We start from the raw sequence: 19,895 nt of genomic DNA on the forward strand, positions 1-19,895 counted from the left end.
CTAGTGTGGAACATGACCGCTTGTGGAAGCGCCACGGGACTGCGGACATTTTTTGCGGTTATGCCCGGAAGCATGACACAGTCCACATGTCTGCTTGGGCTGACTCTCTATCAAATCTGCATCCTCCCTCCGCCATCCCGGTTCTCGATCCTTATTCCTCACTCCATCCATCTCATTCCTTATTCTCGACTTCACTGGTCGACCTTTGGCCCGCAACAATGCTGGATTAGGCAACCACTTTGGCCCTATGGGATCCCTCCACAATGATTGCGACTTAGGAACCACAAATGCATGCTCATAAGTGTTAATGGCATTGTTCAAACCATAACACGGGTGAATATATGTGGTCGAATCAATATTTAAATAGTCACATACTCTAATTGCATGTGAACACGGGATCCCTATGTTTTGCCATTTCCCACAACTGCATGTTCTTTCCTGTAATCGAACTTCATAACTGTGGTTTCCCCCTCCTGCACTACACGTGTTAAGTTGGGTAACTATTTGAAATATCAGCTTCTCATTGCTAAATGGCTTGAGATAATGTTTCTCAGATTTACTCTTATTCTCATCCCACTTGGAGAAGGCATATTTACTCCATTTCTTACCCTCTGAGAACTCAATAAGGTATTCTTTACGACGGTCGTGGAAATAACTGACAAGTTTGTTCCAAGTGAACTCAACCAACGCGGCAATAGGAAGGCCCCGTGCACCTTTCAATACACCATTGAAGCACTCTGATATATTGGTTGTCATTGCCCCAAAACGTCTCCCACCATCATGTGACCGGGTCCACATATCCACAGACTCGCCCATTAGGTATGTGTATGGAAGATAATCTTGATTCTTTTCCTTGCCATCCTTCCCCATCAACTTCTTCTTATTTCTAATGGCCTCAATTTCCGCCTGCTTAATGGTCTCCATTATGGTATAAAATTTCACTGCCTGACTAGCATATCCGGCTTTCAACGCCGCTGACTTCAGAGTCGAGTTCTGAAAATGTGTGTTAAAGTTGCTAGTAACATGTCGAAGGCAATATCTATGAAATAACAGTGCTCTTCCATCATCCCTTCTAGGCCAGTTTGCAATGGCGTTTTTGATACCAAGATGTCGGTCAGAAATTATGCAAATGCCTTCGTTAGGTATCACGCGGCCAATCGCATCTCTGAGGCATTGTAAAAATCACCTCCAACTAGACCTTGACTCAGAATCCACAATAGCAAAGGTAAGAGGGAATACCTTGTTGTTAGCGTCGGTTGCCATTGCAACCAACAACTTTCCCTGATATTTACCATACAGATGGGTCCCATCAATACTGATAACCGGCTTGCAATATTTGAATCCATCAATGCTTGGACCGAAAGACCAAAACACATAATTCAAAAATACTGTGTCATCTTCACCGGTGGATGTGGTACGATAGAACACCTGGGTAGTCGGATCCTGATCAATATATGCCATTAGCAACTTTTGCAACCTTTGATAAGACTCTTCCCAATTCCCAAACATCTTCCCAATCGCCTTTTGTTTCGCATCCCACACCTTGTAGTAAGAAGGCTTTTGTCCCTCATATTTCGACTCTATCATAGATCTGAGATGCTTAATTGGGGTAGTGTGATCCTCACATAACTTCTTAAGGATGTCATCTGCAATAAATTTACAACTCATCATTCTACCATCATTTCGCACCCCAGTCCGTATACACGTGTGAGGACCCTTGTACACGGTGGCCATCCATAGATTGTGGAACTTAGGCTTCATGACTACGCAGACATACCACGTGCATGACTCATCAACGCATTTCGCACAAAGTTTTGTCATGGTTGACCTACTGATCATAAAATGTTTGTTTTCCTTGAGGGCACACTTTGTTAACACGCGTTGCACCTCCATTTTATTGGCAAAAGTCAAGCCTTTGCACAAATTCATCCCCTATCTCCAACTAGACACAAATGGTGTCTCAATATGTGAAGGATCAACCAAATTTTCCCAAGTATTTTCAGAAAATGACAAGGCAGGTGGTGAGTACACAGGGATTGTGTCTGTAATGTTTTGGACACTGAGAACATTGTATGCATCAGGTTGACTACCGTCCAATGTCTCATCGTCATCAATGTCCCTCTCAAAGTCCCTAAAGTCCCCTTGTTCAATCATGTCTTCAATCTCATCTCTATCGCCAAAATCTTCACCGTTAATGGCAATATTTTCATCAACATAGTCATCATCATCATCCTCATCCTCGTCCTCATCATCATAATCATCATCATTCTCATCCTCATCCTCATCATCATCATCATCGGCATGAACATCTTCATCGGCATGAACATCAGCATGCTCTACATGTGTAAAATACTGGTATTGAGCATCTGGAACTGTAACTTGTAAACTTGTTTGTGTTTGTTGGATTTCCTCAATACCAACTTCTGCACGTGGCTCCAACTGTATGTACAACTCAATGTTAGTTACTTCAGGTATTCTCTCCAACTTGTCAAACATGATCTTCACATGTTTGTCTGCTTCTATTGCCATGTACTTGTAATTAATCCGGTGCTTCAGGATTTCATTTGGCATGCGATAAGTAAAGTGTATGTTGTGCACAGCAGGGTTCTCACACAACTCTTCCATAACCATCATCTTCAATTCATCAAGGGTCTTCAACCTACGATCAATTTGGGTATAATAGGTCTTTATACCCGGCCCTTCAAATGGCAATCCCTTGTTCGCATTGGCATTCTTCAACGGACCACCGTAGTATATGATTATATCAATTTCAGGCATTGTGAACCTGTTACAGTCAAGTTACTATGTTAGTTAACAAACATTTTCAAGTTCCCTGATCTAAAAGAAACTTTTTAGTAGGTCTTTAACTTTCTAATAAAAAGATGCGGCCGAGAAACTTTTATAAGTTGCTTTTCATCATACATACAAACTGAACATTTTTTCGTGCCATTTCTTAGTGTAGTACGACTATATTTAACAATTGAACATATACAAATCCATCTATCCTTCCTATATACAAGAGGCTAATTACAGCAGCATGGTATGAGAGGTAAACACATGTAAAGCAAAAGATAATTGCAAACGCAATTTTTTTTAACACATACAAAATTGCAAAAGATAATGGGGGACTAAATAATTGCAAAAGATATATCATATAATTTTGTAACACAAACACAGCCACATTTTTTGGTAACACATACAAACCCCCCCCCCCCCCCCCCCAAAACAAAAAAGAATCGAGACCTTTTCAGTATTTCCAACATATTTCATGCTTAAGACATTAGTATCAACTGAAATCCCAATCAACTATTTTATTAGATTCCAAGACTACCTTTAATAGCCACATCAGAGTGGACCTTTTAGCCTAATGAACACACGATACACACTCATTACAAATTAAATCTGCTTCAACATTGTGATTGATCTCAACAAAAGCCCCTTCAAAAATGAATAAGAGAACCTCTGCTATTATGTACAGGCCACTTTCATAATGATTCCATGAAAAGTCGTTACAAGATTAAAGTCCATAATATTTTGTTCACACATACACATCTATATTAACCTGTACTAACCTATACTAACCTATACTAACCTATACACATCTATACACATCTATACACATCTAACCTATATTAACCTGTACTAACCTATACACATCTATATTAACCTATACACATCTAAACTCAATCTGCTACACCACTATAAAAAGTGTTAGGGACTTTAAAGGTTTCACTGGAAAAAAAAAAATGTAAACGTCCACATGATTTACCTATAACAAAATCAATGGTTCTTAAGTTTGCATCTTGTATAGAGGCAGACAATTCCTAAATAAAGGAACTGTCATGTTCTAGTGCTACGTTTACCATTTACTAAACTGAAAAGGGGCAACTCAAGCAGTTAAAATTATATTAATGTCTCTAGCACCATGTCAGAAAGCAAAATGAAGGAAATATTAGGCAGCCCTTAAAGTACTTCTTAGTCACTACACAAATAATCCTCTCCAAGTTCTTTTTTTACTATATTCTGAGATGTTCACAATTTCCAAGCATGGCAAACAACACAGTCAACTCCAAAGCAAGACTTACATCCTAGCATCCAAACCTAAATCCCCTGAGATATCTGCATACTCATGTCCTGCTAGTCTTTTGTACGCATTATTTCAAGAAGAAGTTTTGTAACTTCAACAATCTATATAATACTAAAAGCTGAGACGTAGCATTTAATGTTGCTACCCTCTCATTGAGCCACATCAGCAGCCATGTCATTACCAACATTTTTTCTGAATTTCTCTTATAATTTAAAATACATTTCCTAAATTTTAAATACTAATAAAAGAAAAATGATCCCCAACTTTATCTCCACCATAAAACCCAATCTTAATTATAGACTTGTATGTTGTCCACCATAAAGCCCAAACCCAGCCGAATGGTCTTTAATTTTTAACAGCAAAAAACCCTTTCTGTCTCCCCCTCTTTTGCTTTACCCCTATTTCACAGTTTCAAGCTCGCTAACGGCAGTCTCTCTCTCTTCCAAAGACAGTTTCAAATCTTCACAGTTCAGACTTCAGATTCATAATGCTAGGGCTCTCACGGCTCTTCCTTCCTCCAGATGTTCAAGTCCTTTCAGTTGCTGCCGTTTCAAAAAAACCAAAGGTAGGGTATTTAACGCAAGGTGAAATTTTTACGGTCTCCATGTATCTTTTAGTTTTGTTTTTAATTTTTCAATTCTACTTATCTTTCAACCTTGCAGTGCCACGACTACACAATTGAAGAGCTCATCACCAAGAGCTTCAACAACGTCATCTAGCAATCAGATTGGCTAGATGAATATGGAGAAAGGTACATCATGACAGCAATACCTAATCTTTCTCCCTCTCTCTCTTTGGTATTGGAACATCCAAGTTTCATTTTTTAATCCTTTTGGGTTTTCAATTCTGGCATATTTTTATTTTATTTAGTTTCTCAATTTTTGGAATTTTTTTTTCTTTGGTTTCTCAATGCCGCACAAGTGTTTGAAGAAATGCTTAAACTGAACTTTGGATTGGCTGTGTGGAACCCAATTGCTTATGCACGTGCAATGCTATTTACATATTTCTTTTAAATTTTGTTGTCGATTGTGATATCAATATTAGTTCTTTGGAAATTTGGTTTTCTTTTTAATGTTGTGGTTTTATTCAAGTATATGTATGTGAGATTGACCTATGTAAGCTCTACATATATATTCATATTGGTATATTCAATTTGTGTTTGCCAATTGGGTTTGTGTGTGGCCTTGGGTCCTTGCTATCTAATTGTTACTTTCTCTCCCTCAAAAGGCTGAAAACTTTGTTATATTGAGTTATTTGGGTTTCTTTTGAATGGTTTTTGCTGTTTTTTACAGGTAAACTTTGGCTTTGGTTTTTTTTTTTTTTTTTTTTTTTTTTTTTTAATTTTCTGTTAATAAAGCATATTTACTCTCAAAAGTTGTTGGGTTAGTAAGTGAAGGGTTCCATGTGTTGATTAGCTTCTTATTTCTGGTTTTTAGGGTGCATATACTTTATAGGAATTTGTAAATGTTTTGGTGTTTTGGCTGCTTTTTGTTCAGGTGAATTTCATGCAAGACGTGGTTGAGATTTGTAATAGAAATTGGATGTGAAGTTGACCACAAAGCACTTGCATGCCTTAAAATCAAATCCACCATCTGGTATGGTTGTGCATATTCTACCTCCAATTCTTAGAGTACAGGTAATGTCCTCTTTAGACTTATCAATCTTTGAAGCCTTTTTAGTTACATGATAAATCATTTCATTTTGGGTCTTTCACATCTTAATTCCCCAAAACCATTATTTTCCATAAATTCAACCATTAGTGCAAATTGTTCAATGTTGATTGGTTTCTGAAAGGTTAGGCCTAACAAGTTTTCATGGGGAATTTAATTGCCGACTTTGGTAAGTTGGGTCCATCAAATTAACAAATCATTTTGTTTTTTCATGAGTCCTTCATTTGCTACTTAATATAACATTGCAAGTGAGATTTTAGATGGTGGTTTGTTCTAAACCTCATGGATGCTATTTCAATGCAAAGGACCTAGTCACTTTCTGAACATGTCAGCCAAGCAAATTATAAGTTTGAATTTCTCAGTTGCAGTTAATCAAATTTTTTTTTTTCTGGGGTGGGGTGGGGGGTTATTTTCAATTGCAAAAATTAGGAACTGTTCTATGCAATTTGGATTTTTTATATGAAAATTTCAATCTAGGACCATTAGCTATTTAGGTTTTGCAATGTTAGCCCATAACTGCAGCTCCTAAAACATGGCAATGGTAGCCACCTATTTCTCCTCATCTCAAAATGAATATGGCACTTACCTTTTTCAAAAAGCCACCAATTATGCAGGTTTGGGCATTATTGTTAAAGATAATTATGGTTCTCTTATTATAGTCCATATTGAATTAATTCCTTGCCAAAGATTGTGGATGGCTGCCACAGCTATGTTGAGAGCATCACACACGTTAATTTAATATTTTCATTTCAATACAGCAAATTGATTTACAAAGCAAGTAGTGTTATGGTCAAGGGTGAAAGTTTTTAATTTGAGTACTTTCTCTTGGCTTTTAGATCCTTTGGGCATATTTTGATATGATTAGGCAAGGTCACTGTCCAAAATCCATTGTACCATTTAGAGTACTTAATGTTTTGCATTTCTTACTCTATGCAAATTGAGTGCATTTGATTTTATTTGTAGGAACTGAGGACAACAATACCAAATCACAAGAAAAGTTGGTGGCATTGATGAATAACTACCAAATTTGAAAGCCATTGAAGGTACTCCCTTTCTCTATCTCTCTTGCCTTTATTTATTTTTTTTCTTTGAACTATATATGGAGGTTGCATTGGACTTGGCCAATAGACCACTCAAAAATTATGACAAACTGTCTGAAAAATGGGGGGGAAAAACCTCTTCCTTTTTTTATGGACCATACAATAAGGGTAAGTTTGTATCTTTAAGATTTTTCCTTAATGTTCCATTTTTTAGGTTTTAAGTAGTTATTGAAGAGAGACACAACTTGATTATTTACTATTTAATGGTCCTTTCTTCTTCTTTTTTATTTGGTATGTTGTGTAGATTGCAAATTGTCAAAGTTGAACTTTAATCTGAAGGAAAATTACTGGCTAGAGTGCCTCAACGTTATTTTGGAGCATGGGATGCTTTTTTCACTATAGTGAGGAAGGTCAATTTACTTTCTATAATATTGTTCCTTTTGTTTTCCATATCTCAATGCATTATTTCTAATACCTTTCAAAAATTAGGATCTCTATGGACTAATCTTAGAACCTCCAGCTTTATTAGGTAAATCAATTAATTTATGAGAGGTTTATGTGTAGATTACTGTTTAGAAGTCAGATTAAATCTCTTGAAAGGTTTATGCTTTAACGGAACGGAACGGTCGACTCTTGAGATTAAATCTCTCCTCCTCCACTCTTTGTTTGCTTGGTGTTCTGCTTTCTCTTCTTTTTCTTGCTCTAATCTTTTTGTTATGCTTGATCATTGTAATTTTCGATCTTGATGTAAATCTTTCCATGTACACTCCTGATGTACCTGGGGCTTTTGTTTTATGAAATATCGTTGTTTATAAAAAAAAATAATAAATAAATAAAATACCGTGTAGAAATCAGATGGATACAAGGAGAACAGAGAGATTGTAGAGAAATGGGTTCAACTATTTAGTACTCCCTATTTCTTAGTCACAACTATGAATGCAATGGACACATTCAGTTGATAAAAATTAACTTTACAAATTAGTTGGTTAGAAATATGAGGTATCATAATTGTAAATTGTTTATAAAATCTTTGACATGAATAAAGGAATTTTCTTAGAGTGATTTGTAAGTAGATTTTAATACGGTAGAAAAATAAATTTAAATTTCCATTTTATATGTTAGGTATGATTTGGTGCACATCAATCAATCATTACATTCATGCTTTGTTCATAATTTCTTTATATAATGTTATCAAATTAATCCAAGATGTGGAAGGAGTTGAACTATGTGGTACCCTTAAAAATTTTGTTGACTTAGCAGCATGTTAGTAGTACAATTTAGTTCTTTCTCTTCTTCTTTAAACAATTTTTATAAGTAATGGAAGAATTATTCACTGATGGGACAGGTCCTTTGGATGACTTGGAGATAGGAAATAACACAAAATTAAGTGCAGAGAATACTCAACTAAGCTAGAAGTTTTTTAAGTAGTTTATTAGTTTCTCATTTTCTTTACTGTTTATCTTGGCTGTTAATGTATGTTTAAACTGTAATAATGAAAATTGGTTTATAAGAGATGAGGGCATTTACCAAGTTATTGTTTTCATTTGTCAAGGATACCACCTTCTTTGAGATCCATGGTGTGGTTGATCTAAAGAGAACATGCTAGGAAGTAGATAATTGTAATATTTATTCATGCATAATTTGCAGAAAGAAGCAACTACAAGTTTACAGCATAAAGGCAAGTTAAATGATTTGTAATATAAATGCAGACCCATAAGATAGTTGGAGAGGACTGGATAATCTACCAATTGTTTCTTTGCTATATTACATGGAGAATCATGCTAAGATTAAGTACTGGTAATGATCTTTTTGTGCAAGGATAATTTGTAATTAAAAATATATATGTGCAACATAGCAGTATGACATAAATGTTTTGGTTTACAGACTCATCAAGTTTAAATGTCGAGGTGCTTCAATTCTGGGGGTAGCAGCTAGAGATAAAATGCAGTCTTATGTTAAAGCTTAGACAAAGAAATTTAATTTGAATGATCCTTTAATGGCAGAAGCAATGGTCATTAAAGGATCACTGTAATCAAAGGGTTGGAGCATATGGTTTATTGTGTAGGGTCTGTGGCATTATTATGAATCCAATGGATGAATATTTTTAAAAGAGGAGTTTAAACAGATACTTTGATAGGTAAAATCTCTCTCTCTCTCCAACATGAGTTGTAATGAAGCTGAAAAGGATAGAAGTTGTTAACATGCATATTCTTTTGAAAAGCTTTGAGAATACAATGTATTTAAATAGATATTTCAAAGTATCTTACCCGTGCATCGCACGGGTTAGCGACTAGTTACTATAACCATGTGCCCATTTTCTTTGTCTTTTAACAATAAATTCAAACAATCCACTAGCTCCTTCAAGATAAAGTGGTGACTCCACAATCAAGCAACACTCCACATCTCAGATAACAAGGGAAACGTACATTGCTATGAATCTTTCATAAAATTTTCTAACCTACAAGAATTTGGTGAATCTAATTCATGAAAGATTCATTCTCTTTAAAATTGGCAGATTTGATCAAGAAGAATTAATGCAGGGAAACACCTCAAAAAGAATAAAGTCAATGAGAACAGAATTTTTTTTATTTCACCAAAATGGCTAATGCAAAAACATATTTTTATCAAGATGGTTAAGATTAATCACATGAATTAGTAATAAATCAAAGAAAATATAACAAATAATATATAGCTCAAATGACATGCAAGCCAATAAAAACACGGAATTGAAATCAACAACAAAAAGATACTACAAGAAGAACATCTTATATTAGGAAAAAACATGGAGTCATTGGAAAACCCATAAAGTCATTGGGAAGTTCTCTTAGTGGCAAAACCCATACACAACTAATACCCAACTACAATAACAATCAAATCAAAAAACCCATACCTGAAATATGAAATTCTTGAGAGGGAAGAGCAGTGAGAGAGGCAATGTGGTGAGTGAGAGTGAGAGGTGTGAGAGTTAGTGAGGCTGAGTGTATGGGTGAGAGTTGAGGATGCTCTGTTTTTGGGTGAGAGTTTGAAGATACTGAGTGTGGACTGAATAATATAGTCCCAGGAACACGTTAGTAATATACTGCTATCTGTTTTTTAGTGTGGACAGAACGGATTAGTAAAATAGTTCCACCAGAACTCGAGTCTTATAGACTCGAGTTCTGTTCAAAATTTATTTAGAACAATGTTTGGATTAGTAAATCTCGAGTCTTATAGACTCGGTTTGTGCCAGGCAAAACTCGAGTCTATAAGACTCGAGATCTGTTGAAATTATTATTATTCCTCTAATTTAATCTCGAGTCTTATAGACTCGGTTTGTGCCAAGCGAAACTCGAGTCTTAAAGACTCGAGATTTGCATGGCAATTTTTGCCACCTCAGCAGTGCAGAACAAATGGAAAGCGATTCTATAAGACTCGGTTTTTAAGTTGAATCTCGAGTTTCAAAAACTCGAGATGTTAGTTTTCTTAAATGTTTAAAAACGTGCCTAACTTACTATTTTGAATGGCTGAAGAAATCTGATATGCACAATACCTCCTAATGATATTGTTTGGGTTTTGTAGTTATTTTCTGAAAAATCCCCAGCAACCCAGGCGGAAGCAACTTCTTTAGAGGTATTGTGCATATCAGATTTCTTCAGCCATTCAAAATAGTAAGTTAGGCACGTTTTTAAACATTTGAGAAAACTAACATCTCGAGTTTTTGAAACTCGAGATTCAACATAAAAACCGAGTCTTATAGAATCGCTTTCCATTTGTTCTGCACTGCTGAGGTGGCAAAAATTGCCACGCAGAGGGTGCACTAGAGCCGGTGTGTGGGTATGAGGGTGTCTCGGGGAGTATAGGAGGGGTCATATTTTGGTCAATACTGACATCGAAATTGGGCTGCGAAGGTGGGCTAGGTGAAGGGACCTCGGGCTGAGGAGATGCATATGGGATGGGTGAAGGAACCTCAGGCTGAGGAGTTGCCTGCGGGATGGGTGGAGGCATCTCAAGACTAGTTACAACCCGAGGGGTTATTGCACGCCGACCACAGCCCCTGACTGCACTTGTGCTTGGGTTGCTGTAGCAGGCCGAAGACGACCCCTAGCTGCGCTTGTGCTTGGGCTTGTAGTAGCACGATGACCACGAGTCGGTGTACTTACGGGTGCTGCACTTGTGCTTGGGGTTGCAGTAGCTGCTAGTTCAGTCTCATCCCCATTGTTTGCATGCTCATTTACTGCAGGACCACCACCAAGGCCAGCCACATTATTTAGGACACGCCGGACATGGTTGTGAGCTTGGCTGCCTTCAGGAAGCATCGCCAACAGCGCTAAATGGCTTTGAATCTGAAACGGAGAAAGAACCAGTACAATTAGACTTGAGACATTTATGTATCAATTAATGAATGAATAATATAATACTTATGAATCTACTCAAAACTAACAGTTCTATTAGAATACTATATGTATCAAAAACTATTTCATTACATGTCAGTCAAATCAAACCAGATTTGCTGAGAAATTCATAGAAATTGATTCTATGTTCATACATGTACTCAAGTAAAACGAAGTAGGCAATCAAATGTAAGTAGAACACATTACCATTATATCTAATTTAGCGCTGTTGCGGTCGACATACTTTCGAGTGACCGGACGGTACCAGACGTAATAGGCATGATTGCGGGGCATCTCACCAATCTGAGGAGGTGCATGACAAAGTTGTTGTCGTCTCATTTCCCATGAAATGATATACGGTCCATGCTCCTCCCTCCAATTCTTTTCCACCTTCCCACGTAAGTCGATTTTATGCAGCTTATCATCGTAGACAACATCGTCAGGCTGCTCTTGTGCCAAGCCAAACTGTCGAAGGACACGGTCTGGGTGGTGTCTCTCTACTATGCAAAAACACACAAGCGGCACCCTTGCTGTCCACGTATCCCTCCTTGCAACGCAGAACTCAGGAAGGTGGCCGAAGTGTGCCTCGTATGGCTGCCACACAATCTACGATAGAAAAAAAAAAACAATTATCATAGCATCTTCAAATGTGAAACAAGGGAAAATACATAGATAAAAGGTAAAACTAAAATTATAACAAAAGATATGTTAAAGGATGAAGCAATCATATTATTAACGAAAATGATCATAACCAAACAGATTTTTTGAATATTATTACCTGCTCTGGTTGCATTGTAACTAATAGCTCGCGATAGTGGACCAAGGCCATGTCGGATGGCCTACTCTTCGGGCTTGGCACCCGCACCCACCTACAATTACAAGCAAATAACATAAGAACGATAATACAATTTAGTTACTAAGAAAAGTACATTGCAGAACACACTTGGTATCAGGAAAAGACTTACTTAAATGCAAGTGGAGCATATGGCCATGGGCCATAATCACATCCAGGTGGGGGCTCTATCCTCGGGCACAAGAATGGCAACCTTGCCCATGCCCAATACTGGACCAAGGTGCACGCCCCACCAATCTGCGATGCCCCTTTCTCGCTTGCCCGACACAACTCCCTGTATAACCAGGCCAGGCAACCACTACCCCAACTATACTGTGGCGGATCACGAAGGTTACGCATGAAGTCCAGGAACATCAAATGCACCCTATCTCCTGACTTTTCCATGAAAAGTTTGTCCCCTATTAGCGCTAAAATATAGCACCGGGCATACCGGTGTATCTGCATCTCTGTTGCGTCATGAGGCAATGGCGCTGCAACGGCCTCAACAAGTCGGCTGATGAGAATTCTTTGCCCCACCAAAGTTTTATTGTCATTCGGCAGACTAAAACCCAGCAACTCCGTACACAATTGCCTCCAGGTTTACTTGGGCTAACCAATTACTGACTAGGACTGGAGGTATCACACATCTGTTTCTTTTCATCTTATTCTTATTTTTACTTTGTTTCTTGTGAGCTAATCATTTTTATTTATTTGATGCCCCTATTAAACCAGCTATTTTACTTCTTTATAAGTATTAATTAAAATGCTAATCGTCGTGAATAGGATCATGGATGGCTGCACTTATGACATGATTCCATTGGCATGGTGTTATAGTGGTGCAAGAAGCATGTGGAAGAGACAGTCAGCAAGGACGAACTCAACTAGCAACTCGAAACCCCTCCACCCATGCCACCAAACTGCGATAGCCCCAGCTAATTAAATCTGTGTCAGTGATGATCTTCTGTATCTCTGTTATGTTTGATGTGGTGCATGTGGAGGGAGTGTAATAATCGCACATTTGAAGATGTGGAGAGTTTGGGTAATTAGCTTTTGGCCTTGTTTGTGGGCTCTTTGTTTGATTGGTCTCAGGCTTGGGACTCACATCTGTGCTGGTGATGATCCATTGCTAGAAAGTAGCTACATCCAAGGATAAGAGAGACTTTGAGATAGAAATGGAAAGGGAGAGGTGGTGGTGAAAGGGGTTGAGTAAAATAAAATGCGAGAAAGAGGCGAACTTATAAGGGGGGAAAAATCAGTGGCATATATGTGTTGGTATGAACTTGTTCTAAAATCATATTCATTTACAGAAAAATTAATAAACGGAACAGAGAAAGAATAGAGTCCAATAGGGGTGTAGTTGAAAAAGTGGGTAGCAAAAATAGTAAAAAAGAGGAGTTTTAGCTAGAATTTGGCTAAGAATTTACTCCGGCTAATGTGAATCCTTTGCCCCATAAACTTCTTTAGAGATGCATAAGCCTAATAATTTTGCTATGCATTTCTGTAAAGTACAAATTCCCCAAGATGTTGGTATATCCCAGGCACTCTTTGATGGTTTCTCATTGAATATCTGCTTCTTTGCTGAAACTAGTTTTAAAATGCCAGTCTTATGCAGTAGTAATTCTTTAGTCATAGTCATCAACTCATCATCTCAGGAAACCAATCTGTACCTAAATCCTCGGTTCCTTACAACATAACTTTCAAAAAATTATAAGATTCTGAAGCTCCTCAGACACTGCACATTGCATCGTTGAGAGCTGCCCAATTTTTGTTAAACCTAAAAATGGGACATGCTGCAAAATTTCAAGCTTAGAACATAGCCTATCCCATACCCATGTGGATGACCTTCAAAACGATGAGAAGACTGCTACTTCTACATTAAAGGACAAAGTTTGGCTAAGCTACAACCAACAATTAGAAGATGACATGTGCAATGCACATGACTCGCATAAAATGATCGTATACAATCACTTAAATGTGGTTTTGTAAGTCATGTGCATTGCATATGACAAGTATATATGTCATCTTCCTATTATTAGTTGTAGCCTTAAACTACAACCAAGTTTGTAGCCAAACTTTGTCCTACATTAAATGCATTTTTTTTTTACATGAAGCTGTTATTTTCTGTGTATATTTGATGATATTGCTTTCTTTGCAGTTGCATTATTAAGAATTTATTGACTATCCAAATGATAATGCTTGTTAGTGATTCTGAGGAGTCCATGTGTTAACCCGTTATTTGACCAAGCAGAAGGTTTATGTCTAGAAACCAGGTCAGCTGGAATAGATTTTATTGAGCTGAGTAGATTTCATACCTGTATGGTCTAATAAAGCTTCTTAGCATGGGTTATGGGTTCAACTTTAGAAAGTATACAATGCAAGATCACATCTTTTGATTAGACAACAGGTAGTCAACTTGGATATACTAATGATCCAAATCAAGTTGAACTTTACAATTATCATTTTGGTTCTTTTGTTCTTGTAGAGCTATGACTCCATCTTTGGCTATGTTTGGTTTAATGTATCAGAGTTGTTTTTATTGAATTTGCCACTATCAATACTGTCATTTGTAAATAGATCTCCTCTGTCATCTTCATTAACGGCATCTTTAGCTTTAAAATTAATAAGGATGTATATTGTCATACACCATTATTTCTGTGTCCAAACCTTTAAATTCTTTCCTCACACTTGAATATTGCAGGTAGGAAGCAGGTGCATCAGATTGTGCAGGAAGGGTTCAACCGTGTAAGCATCAACCTCCTTCACCCTCTTTAAATGACAAGAAGTCTGAAGATCTTAAATTAGTAATGGAGGAGCTGCAAGCTATGATGGAGGAAACTCAAGAAGACATGCATAAAGCAAAGCAAGGAAATAAGATATCAGCCAAATCTGTCAGTACATCAGAGAATCCAGAGCTTCAGAAGAAGACACCAAACGAAGGCAACAAGGATTTGCATCTTCCAAAAATGAATAAGAAAAGAGTTTTTATTCATTCTCGGCTTTAAAATGGGATGAGTTTAATGACCTTGATGCCTGAAATATCACAAATCATACTGTTGACATGTAATGGTAGAAGACTTAGAATAACATGTTGAGGATTGTATATGCATTCTGCTCTACCTTATGCCTGAAATATTGCAAATTGTACTGTCAAAATGTAATGGTAGTAGACTTGGAATAACATGTTGAGGATTTGTATATGCATTCTGCTCCACCTTATGCCTGAAATATCGCAAATTGTACTGTCAAAATGTAATGGTAATAGAATCAGAATAATATGTTGAGGATTTGTATATGCATTCTGCTCTACCTTATGCCTGAAATATCGCTAATTGTACTGTCAACATGTAATTGTAATAGAATCAGAATAATATTTTGAGGATTTGTATGTATGCATTCTGCTCTATCAAGTGCTTGTTCAGTATAGGTTTGAATTATTGATAACCTTGTGAATCAAAAAGTCCAAAGACACTTTTTGCACACTTTGCCACAACTGGTACACATGTCTAATTGGTGATTGGATTAATTTTCACAAGTACCCGTGGGGGGTCCCCATGTGTAACTCATGTAATCTAATCGTACATTAACAAATGTGGAAGCTGTGTCAAAGTATGTGCAAAAGTATGCATCCAGCTGTCCATAGAAGAACTCTCTTGTGAATTCACTTGCCTCTCCTACGACTGTGTTTGTGCATTGTGCTCTACCTTGGATATGCATACGTTTTGTTGTTCAGATATTATCTGAACTGTTTGGCTAAACTCAAGTACAAGACTTACATATTCAAAGCTGAAATATGGAATATATGCATATATGAATTTGGGCACTCATTTCCAATCTAGTTGCATGGTACTGTGTTCAAAGAAAGAAGTGGATTCTGTATTAGTCTATCTAACACTGTAACACTATATTGCTGTGTTCACTATTCAGGTTGTAGACTTTATTGTCTATTTAAATCATCCTGATGTTTCTCTGTTCTTGGTTTATTTTATGATGACATAGGTGTTATTAATGGTTAGAACATAGAACTATGTACAAAATAGTGTTTACTCCATGAGAAATAGGTCTATTTACTTTGTACCATTAAGCCAAGAGATTAATAATTGTTTTTTTTTTTTTTTTTTTTTTTTTTTTTTTTTATAAAGTTAAATTTGAACTCAATTATTTTATTTGACAATAAGAAATTTTACCAATAAAACGAATTGAAACTCAATCATTACTCTATTTTATAGTTTCTAATGAAAGTTTATTTTTCTACCAAAAGAAAACATCCATGTGTGACCCCTGATGCATGGGTTAGTCCTCGTGTTTTAAGAATGATTGGTATTTTCTCAAAAAAAGAATGATTGGTATTGATATATGTAATGATGTAAATGAACCGAATTATTTATAAAATTCTTGGATTTGACTTGGGAAAAAAATTATTTATGTTCGTTTATTTAACAATTGAATTAAGCTCAAATCTAAGTTTATGGTCCACTACTAAACGATCCAAGCTTAAATATAATAATTAATTCATGAACAGTGACGGTTCTAGGAATTTTTTTAGGGTGGTCGCTAATAAACTTAAATTATACAAAATTTAATAAAGAGACAATTTGAATATATCAACGTCACAAAAAAAAAAAAAAAAACGCAAATACATGAAATATTACAATTTTTTTGTATTAACAATGAGAATAAGAAAAAAAAAAGACCAATAAAATTTAAAGTGCAAATTGAAAATGCTGATATAAGAATAATAAAATGACTACAATAATTTCATAACAAATCTTATGTAATAAGTTGTTAGCCTATTATTGGTGGGTAAAACATGTTAATATTGAACCCGAATTAGAATTAGTAATAACTTGCCATATAAGATTTATTGTGAAAATATTGTAGCAGTAACATTACTCTTATATTTATTGAACTCAAATTCTTATGAGTCTCAAGTAAAAGTGTTCAACATTTTTATTAGAGTGGTCAAAATAGGTTAATTTAGTAAATAATATATATATTTTTAAAGTATATATATACAATATTTTCAAGTCAGGATGGTCCTAGAACATATTAATTTAAAATAATTATTTATATAATTTTTTTTTTTTGACAACACATACAAGTAGAGCTGCTCGTGTTCGAGAACAAATTTGTAAGTATGAGACTCAATTTAAACATATGTAATATTTTCTATTTAAATGTATACAGATATAAATTGTACTTCTATAAATATGAATTTGGGTTATGTAAATTTGTAAATAAATTCTAAGATATCAAAATTAGTATTTATAATTTATTCATAATATAAATAATTCATTTCTTAGTAAAAATTATAAATAATTCTATACAATACAAGGATAGTAAATCTATTTTTAAAAATTCATTAAAAAGAATTATTTTTATTTAAGTAGTGAAATAATATAATTTAAATTTAATTTATTTATATTAATTATTAGCATAAATTTTTAAAGGCTTAAAAAAATGGTTTATCAAAGTTTGTTTCATTTAATTATCAAATAAATTCAAACTTGTTCAATAATAACTTAATTATTTTATTATTTATAATATATAATAATTAAGTTATAATTTATAGATAATAACTTATTTATAATTTATAAATAATTAAGTTATTATTGATAAACTCAATTCGACTTGTAATTCAAAAATAAATAAATATTCTTGGACTTGAACTCAATTCGTTTAAGAACTTTTATAAAATAAAAACAACATCCCTAAGCTGTTTTTTTCAGACATATTTTCCATGAAAGAAGTAAAAAGAATATTTTTTTTGTTAATAAAATATTTTTAAAAAGTTTTAATACTATTTTTTAAAATAATAGGAAAAAAAATTAAAAAGGAAGGAAGAAGAAGAAAATGAAGCACTTAGGGTCCGTTTGGATAGCGTTTTTTTTGCTGAAAGCTGAAAACTGAAAACATTGTAGGTGTCGAGGGCGGTTTTTGTGCGCGTAGCCACATGCCTTTGGAGGTGTGGCTTTGCTAGGCCCGGATTTGTTTTGGGGAGGTCAACCCGGAACTCGACATTGGGCCACATAGACCAATGGCTACCGATGTATTTTTTAAGCCTACAAAATAGATAAAACCCAAAGTCTTAGAATCATGATAATGGTTGAAGTAAATAAATAATATGCTTAACATGATAGCTTTGATTAAATGGTGAGTTGATACGTTATTATTATGTTTGTTAAGTGATGTCCAATATTAGAAAGTGTTTAATTAGGTGTCTAATGTCCAACAATGGGATGAGTTCAATAGTCCATGTCTAGTTGCGGTTCATGGTTCATGTTCATCATAATAAATGGTCCATGTCCAAGTAATATATGTCCATTGGTGGTATATGTCCAAATGATACAAGTCCAACAATGGTTTATGTCTAAGTAATATATGTCCATTGGTGGTATATCAATTTATTAATGTGTATGTTTATTAAATGGTGAGACAATGGTAAAATGATAATGAGTTAACATATACTCAATAATGTAATTTCAAAGATGGAGAAAACATTGACTTATCTTTTATGTTTCTGACTCAACTGTGTAGCATCACTTTGTTCTTCATGTTATTTGTGGCTCCAGCCGTATAATGTTGGTGAGCTTCATAGTTTGTGGCTCTAGCCTTATAATGTTGATGAGCTAGTAAGATTTCAGCAGTATAATGACATTAATTGAGTGGTATAATAATAATGAACAAAATATACTTGATAATATAAGTTTGAAGGTAAAATATAATGACTTATCTTCATAGTTTGGGGCTCCAGCCGTAACATCAGTGCACTTAGCATTTCAGCAACCTTCAGACTTTGCAGCTCCAGCCGAACAACACCAGTGGACTTAACATTTTAGCAGCATGGTGAAGTGAATCCTTTCATGGTGACTACATGTTTGAAGGGAAAAATGAGTGCAACTGGAGGGAGAGAGAGTATGTCCAGCCGTGTGCATAGGTTGGTTAAGTTTATCCTCTTTCATCATACACTTAAATGACTTTCTCTATGTAATATTCTTTTTAGTTTTTTAGTCAAATATGAGTGATATTGCCTTCCATAAGAAGGGTTTTGGATTTTATAAGTTTTTGCCTTTCATGAGAAAGGGATTTTAGTAATAAGTTTTTGGAAGAGTGTTTGATATATTTTAAGATGTGTGGAGATGGTAAGGAATATGTATATATTGTGAGATATGGTGTTTGTAATATGTATGGGAATTATATGTAGATACTTTGTTGGACATGGATCTTGTATATGTATAATTTGTGAGACATGGAGCTTAGAGATATATGAGAAGTATGTTTGGGTATTTTGTGAGGAATGTGTTTTGTAAAATAAATGGAAGTATGAGATAGATAAATGAGGGTTAAATGTAGTAAAGGCTGCTGCTGGGATTGTTTTTTGTATTATGACATTGGTTATGTTGGTTTCTAAGAAGTGAGGTATTGCAAGAGAAAATGGAGAAAAAGATGGGGATGTGTTTATGAGCAGCAAGATGATGATACTTCAGAATAATGGAGTGTGGGAAATATGAGTAATGGGTAATGGTGTTGTAATATATATGTTGTGTTGTTATCTATGAAGAATGACTTTGTAAGAGAGATGAAGAAAAATATGGAGATCTTTAGAGATATGGCAGCAAAATGAAGGGAGTTTCAGATTATGGGAGATGAGAGAGGGATCCATCCTCCTTAAGTGTGTAGCTTGGCCCTCTTTATATAGAGCCAAGTTTTGTAACTAGATCAGAACTTAGTTGAAGGAAAAAATAGCAAAAGAGGAAAAGCCTTTGACAAAGTAAATAGTCTTTTGTTTTTTAACCAAAAGAAGAAAGTTTGAGACTTAATGTTGGTGACACAGCTAGATGATGTCATGTGGATGACATCCTTTGCTTGGAGGACAATACTTGGCATTAAATTCATGGT

The 19,895-nt window shown here is 35.3% G+C and overlaps 2 protein-coding genes across 2 annotated transcripts; both read right to left on the reverse strand.

Moving 5' to 3' along the window:
* On the reverse strand, positions 1 to 924 carry LOC126695998 (uncharacterized). Its single transcript, XM_050392789.1, has one exon. It carries the CDS (start codon positions 922 to 924, stop codon positions 1 to 3), a length of 924 nt encoding a protein of 307 aa, XP_050248746.1.
* A 9,883-nt stretch (positions 925 to 10,807) lies between these two features.
* LOC126695999 (serine/threonine-protein phosphatase 7 long form homolog) lies at positions 10,808 to 12,586 on the reverse strand. The gene is made up of 4 exons (XM_050392790.1): positions 12,133 to 12,586; positions 11,946 to 12,036; positions 11,375 to 11,773; positions 10,808 to 11,119 (listed from the first exon to the last, which is right to left on the reverse strand). The coding sequence occupies exons 1-4, from the start codon at positions 12,462 to 12,464 to the stop codon at positions 10,808 to 10,810; spliced, it is 1,134 nt and encodes a 377-aa protein (XP_050248747.1). The 5' UTR covers positions 12,465 to 12,586.
* Positions 12,587 to 19,895: the final 7,309 nt, after the last annotated feature.

The sequence above is a fragment of the Quercus robur genome, chromosome 8, assembly GCF_932294415.1.
Source record: "Quercus robur chromosome 8, dhQueRobu3.1, whole genome shotgun sequence".
In the NCBI taxonomy this organism is placed as follows: Eukaryota; Viridiplantae; Streptophyta; class Magnoliopsida; order Fagales; family Fagaceae; genus Quercus; species Quercus robur.